This window comes from Tupaia chinensis, unplaced genomic scaffold (genome assembly GCF_000334495.1).
Source record: "Tupaia chinensis unplaced genomic scaffold, TupChi_1.0 Scaffold000207_1, whole genome shotgun sequence".
In the NCBI taxonomy this organism is placed as follows: Eukaryota; Metazoa; Chordata; class Mammalia; order Scandentia; family Tupaiidae; genus Tupaia; species Tupaia belangeri.
The window spans coordinates 1,317,296-1,323,724 of record NW_006159682.1 but is presented as its reverse complement, the minus strand read 5'-3'; the positions used below and the strand labels follow the sequence as shown (position 1 = coordinate 1,323,724).

General features: G+C 41.1%; 1 protein-coding gene across 1 annotated transcript in view; it reads right to left on the bottom strand.

Moving 5' to 3' along the window:
* Positions 1-6,423, bottom strand: part of FAF1 (Fas associated factor 1) — a 470,502-nt gene extending 464,079 nt beyond the window's left edge. The window contains exon 1 of the mRNA XM_006147256.2: positions 6,323-6,423. Within this exon, the coding sequence (XP_006147318.1) occupies positions 6,323-6,367 (45 nt within the window). The 5' untranslated portion in view covers positions 6,368-6,423. The remainder of the gene's footprint in view (positions 1-6,322) is intronic.
* Positions 6,424-6,429: the final 6 nt, after the last annotated feature.

Genomic DNA, 6,429 nt, shown 5'->3' with positions numbered 1-6,429 from the left:
TTTTTTTTTTTTTTTTAAACCCAGGAAATTCCTTTACGCCCCCTCCTGGCTGTAGCCTGCTAGAACTGTAGGTGTACTACTCTATTTATTCCTTTAACAGTAAAATACTATGTTGATGTTATACATTAAAGTTGATTTTTGATAGAACATCTCAAATTATAAATTCATTTACTCAGAGATTAATTTTAAAATAGTTGATTAAATAGGATGCTAGGATTTCTCTTAAAAAAAATTTTTTTTGAGAGATTTTTGCTCTAGGGCACATGTACTCATTTGAGAGAAAGAGAGCAAGAAATCACCCCCCAGGGGGATGGCCACATCACACTCCCTTCTCCTCCATTCTCCTCCTGGGATTTTGGGTACACCTGCATATGCATCCAGCATGAGTTTTAAGCTGCCAAGTCCAGGACTCGAACCGTGGTTGACTACATGGGAGTCTGGTGACATAACCACTATGCTATCTGCTGGTCCCCTCTCTTCAAAATTTTACTGGTGCAGGTACTATAGAAAACAAGATGGAGGGCCAGCAGGGGATGTGGTGATTAAGGCGCAGAATTCCCACGTGGCTGACCGCAGCTCAAGTCGCAGACCCAGCAGCTTGAAAACCATGCAGATGCATGTACATGTGTGCCCATAATCTTGAGAGAACAATGAGGAAGAGACTATGATGTGGCCATCCCCTCGGAGGGTGATTCCTCACTTTCCTTCTCTCTGTCTCTCTCCAGCAAGCACGCGTACCCTATGGGAAAAATAATTTTAAAAAAGAAAGAAAACAGTAAGGCGGGCCCTTAAAAAAAATTAAAAGTAGGATAACCGTGTGATCCTGCAAGTTCACTTATGCGTGTATACCCAAAAGCAGAGGTTTGAATAGGCATTTGTACACCAATGTTCATAACATTATTCACAATAGCCAAAAGGTGGAAACAACTTAAATATCTACCAATGATGAATGAATAAACAAAATATGGTATGCATCGAACACTAGCCTTAAAAAGGAATAAAATTCTGACATATGCTATAACATGGATGAGCCTTAGGGACATCGTCCTAAATAAATTTTTTTTTTTTTTGGAGAGATTTTCGCTATAGGGCGCGTGCGCGCACCAGACAGAGAGAGACATAGAGACAGAAAGCGAGAAATCACCCCCCAGGGGGGATGGTCACGCCGCAATCCCTTCTCCTCCATTCTCCTCTCGGGATCTTGGGCACGCATGCACACACGCCCGGCGTGAGTTTTAAGCCACCGGGTCCGGGACGCAAACCACGGTCGACTACGTGGGAGTTCAGTGACATAGCCATTACGCTAACTGCTGGTTCCCAACATCATCCTAAATAAATTAAGCCATTCACAAACGAACAAATACTACATGATTCCACTTACATAAGGTACCTAGAATAGTCAACTTCATAGAGATAGAAAGTAAAATGGTGGTTGCTAGAGTCAGGAAAGTGGGGAAATAAGGAGTTATTTAATGAGTACAAAGTTAAACTTCCAAGATGAAAGAAGCTCTGGAGATGGTTGGTAGTAATGGTAGCATAGCTTTAAGATTATACTTACCGTCCCTGAAATGTACACATAAAATGACTAACATGACAAATGTTATTTGTATCTTATCATAGTTTTTAAAAACTTTTTAATTGCAAGGTATTCTTGCAGAGAGAGGGGAAGAGAATCATTTAGAGGACAATTTGATATTTGCTTTGTTCATCCATCTCTAGTACCACAAACCTATTCCATTAATTTTAAGTTTACAACCTTTTCTCTCTCTCTCTCTCTCTCTCTCATATCTGGCGAGGTTTTTGCTGTAGGGCACGTGTGTTCACCAGAAAGAGAGAAAGAGAGAGACAGGAAGCAAGAAATCACCCCCCAGGGGGGATGGCCACACCGCAATCCCTTCTCCTCTATTCTCCTCTCGGGATCTTGGGCACATACACACATGCACCCAGTGTGAGTTTAAGCCATGGGGTCTGAGACTTGAACCACAGTCAACTAACTACATGGGAGTACAGTGACATAGCCATTATGCCAACTGCAGGTCCCCTATATTTTTTTTAAGAGGGAGATTTTTTGCTATAGGTATGTGAGCTCACCAGTGAAACAGGGAAAGTGAGAAATCACCCCTTGGGCAGGATGGCCACAATATCTTCTCCTCTCAGGATTTTGAGCATACACAAACACATGACCAGTGTGAGCTTCAAGTCACCGAGTTCAGGACTCAAACCGCAGTTGGCCATGTGGAATCCAGCACCTTAACAACCATGCCACTGGCTAGCCCCATCTTTTTTATTTTTCATTTATTATAGGGTGTATGTGTGTTGTCCGGAGAGAGACAGAAAGAGAGAGAGGAAGAGAAAGGAAAGTATGAAAGCATCCCCAGGGGAGACGATCATGCCACAATCCCTTCTTCTCTATTCTCTTGGGATTTGGGGCACACATGCGCCCTCTCTTGTGTTCTCCAAGCGACCAGGTCCAGGACTCAGACCATACAGTCAGTCACATGAGATCCAGCCACCTTGACTATCATGCTAACCCTAAACATCATTTCCTACGCACTTGGTATCACTACTCTTCCTCTAATTTCAACAACAAAAATCTCTTCTCTATTGAGTTGAGTTAGTTATAAAAAATAATAATACAATTACTTCTCTGGAAACCTTTTCCAAATTTAGACATAGTATTTATTAGAACTTATTATCCAGCAATAACCAAAATCTGACAGGTACTGGGGCCAGCAGGTGCCACAGTTGGTTAAGATACTGGACTCCCACACTGCTGACTCTGAGGTTCAAGTCCCAGACATGGCAGCTTAAAAATCATGCCAGACACAAGTGCATGCATGCCTCAGATCCTGAGAGGAAACACTGGACTCCCACATTGCTGACTCTGAGGTTCAAATCCCAGACATGGCAACTTAAAAATCATGCCAGACACAAGTGCATGCATGCCTCAAATCCTGAGAGGAAAATGGAGAAGGGATTACAGCATGGCCATCACTCCTGGATGGGTAATTTCTCACTTTTCCTCTCTCTCTCTCTCTCTCTCTCTCTCAACTCTCTCTCTCTCTTGGGAGCACACATACTCCATAGCAAAAATCTAAAAAAAAAATAAATAACTAAATAGAGTTACTTATTTTTAAATCTAAGCAAATTTTTAAATTATGTCCCTTCAACAAAGACAGCACAGATCTCGCCAACTATTACTGATTCTCACAACACATGAAATAAACTGAATATAATTTTATTACAGTTACTTTTGTGTGAAGAAAAGGATTTACCAATTATAGAAGAAACTAGTGATCATCCAAGCATTCGCATACTAAGTCTTGAGTTGCAATCTTTAAAATAAAACACCTGGTTCTCTTATAAATGCTTATCCTTTTTTTTTTTAGAGAGAGATTTTTGCTATAGGGCTAGTGCACTCACCAGATAGACAGCAAGACAAAAAACAAGAAATCACCTCCCAAGGAGGATGGCAACACCACAATCCCTTCTCCATTCTCTGCTAGGGATTTCGGGCACACACACATGCACATCCAGTGTGTGTTTTAAATTGCCAAGTCCAGGACTCAAACTGCAGCCAACTACATGGGAGTCCAGCAAGGTAACCATTACGCCATCTGCTGGTCCCATAAATGCTTATTCTTAAAAGTTAATCCCAGGATCGCTGATGGCATAGTGGTTAAAGTGGTTGGATCCCACATGGCTGACTGTGTGGTTTGAGTCTAAGGCCCAGTAGCTTGAAAAATACAAGCATGCATGTGTGCATGTGTGTACCCAAAAGAGAATGGAGAAGGGACTGTGGTGTGACCATTCCCCGACAGGGAGTGTTTTCTCGGTTTCTCTTGCTTGCTCTCTTGCATACATATCCTCAGACAAATTTTAAAAGAGAAAAGTTATTCCCATAAAAAAATTACATAGTATATAAAACAAGAATAATCTACTTTAAATTTAAGACCATGATTACAAACTGATCTGGTATTATCATTTCTAAGAGGGTTACAGGTTCCTAAATACATAAAAAGATAGTGTTTAACATGTGTATACTTTTCTAAATAACTTTATTCTGTCAATAATATTCTTTTAGTTGATAACATAAAATTAACTCTCAGCATTTGGCAAGCAATTGTTTACTACAAATCCCATTAGCTTTTCTCCATTAGTAAACAACTATGCACAGCACCTATCTGAAAAGGCAAACTTACAGAATTTATTTTAAAATAATCATTTTGATTCCCAAACCAATCCCTGATGCTTATTAGAAAATCTTGCTTTGCCTCTAAAAATCCTAAATTCCCTGTCCTTTAGCCCACATAAGGCTAACAGTAAGCATAATAATTGCTGCAAATAAAAAGGTAGAAATCAACTACAAGTTATTAGAGGTAAAAAGTTTGGTGAAAGCAAGTCAAAGTTATAAATACTTTAAAGTTTTAATGAGATAAACTCCACTTTTTGTTGCTGTCTAAAGTCCTTCTCATCAGAACACAATTTTAAAAGAGGATAGAATTACACCTAGAAATATAGAGTCCTCTTTCACAAAATGCATTCCTCATTAGATAAAAGACTGAACTGGGGAGGAAAAAAGAAAAAAGAAAAAGATGATGATGAAAGATTTAGGCAGGGGAAAAAACCTGAAGACAATCCTAACCCTATACAATACCAAAATTTTGTGGTCCACTTTTATTTTAAAAACTCTTTTGGGGGGCCAGTGGTGTGGCAGTTGAGACCCTGGATCTCACATGGCCAGCTGCATGGTTTAAGTCCTAGACCCTGCAACCTGAAAATCACACCAGGCTCATGTGCAAGCCCCATAACCTGAAGAGGTGACTGGAGGAGAAGGGATTGTGGTGTGATCATCCCCACTGGGGGGTGATTTCCCACTTCCCATCTCTTTCTCACTCTTTCTCTTTCTCTCTGTCTCTCTCTGGAAAGTGCATGTGCCTATAGCAAAACAAAAACAAAACAAAATAAAATCCTCTATCTGAATTTGGAGGTTACAATACTATACAAATGTACATATATAGATAATCCTAATGTATCAGATATGAACTGATAACCAAAGAGCAAATTCTAGAAATGGTCATCAGAGCATTAAGTTATAATAGTAAGTAACTTAAGTGGAAAGAGAGAGCGAGAAAGGGAGAGAAGTCTATCAAAAATCTCAGTAATGGGACCAGCAGATGGTGTGGTGATTAAAAGCACTGGATTCCCACATGGTCATCCACAGTTCAAGTTCCAGATCTGGGGGCTTGCTTTCTCATCATTTTCCATTTCTCTCTCTCACTCTGTCCCTCTCTGGTCAAATTAAAATGAGGTAAATAAAATGAATAAAGTTAAATAAGATATTTGTTTAAAGCTCAGTAACCAAAAATATTGCCTACTATGCTTGTGTTCCACTGTGTGCCTTGATGACTGTATTAAAGTACATGGGAAAAGTCTGCCTATTCTTGCAGAAACTTCAAAGTGAATGCCAAAATAGTGAAAAACCTCACTGAAATATTTTCTTCACCAAACATCAACAGGCTAAGGTTGCTTTCACAGGGTATTAGTTCTAACTCCAAGTCTGTCATGATGCATACCGCTCTACTTTCAAAGGACCCTAAGATACTTACATGCCAATGTCACTACAGCTGGGTTCAGTCAGGAAACAACCTTTATCCTTTAAATTATTCCTGGAGAAAGGACTCCAACCAAGCAATTCAAGTCTTTATGGGAGGTGAATCCACAAATGTGAATTGGTAGCTGTTTCTGGTTGTGAATGCACTGCAGAATCTATCTGCCGTCTTGTCATCTTACCCTCCAAGGATTCTAATACAGCATTCAAAGTCTCAAATGTTTATTCCTCCTTGAAAAGGACCACAATGTCCTCCTACTCTCACCACCTCCTGATCGGTCTGCTTTACTACTCTTCCCTGTAATACCACACACCACACCCATACCACCACACGCTCCACACTCACACACTGTGCATCACACTCTCATGGAACAACCCAAACACCCTGTATTTAATGGCCCCAACCAAACACCCCCAAATTCTACACATCCCCCATGTAATACAGGAAACACTCCACACACATAGTAACCTAAAAATCCTAATACCCCTTTCACCCTAAAAGCCCCATTCAACCTGTACTAAACACACTCCACATATGAATTATATGTCTCCCTCCCCACGGCTCACACCACACACACAAGCCACGTTCCGCATAAAAGCCTAAACACACACCACTGCAGTGCTCAAATAAATGCTTGGAAGAGGCCACCCTTCAGACACCAGAAACCTCCGGGGCTGACGGTGGGAGGGCAGCGGGGCCAGATACTTCACCTGAAAATCCGCCAGGATCATCTCTCGGTCCATGTTGGACGCCATGGCGGCCGCTGAGTGCCGAGGCTCTGGGAGCGGAGCGCGCACCTGGGAGGGAGACGGCGCCT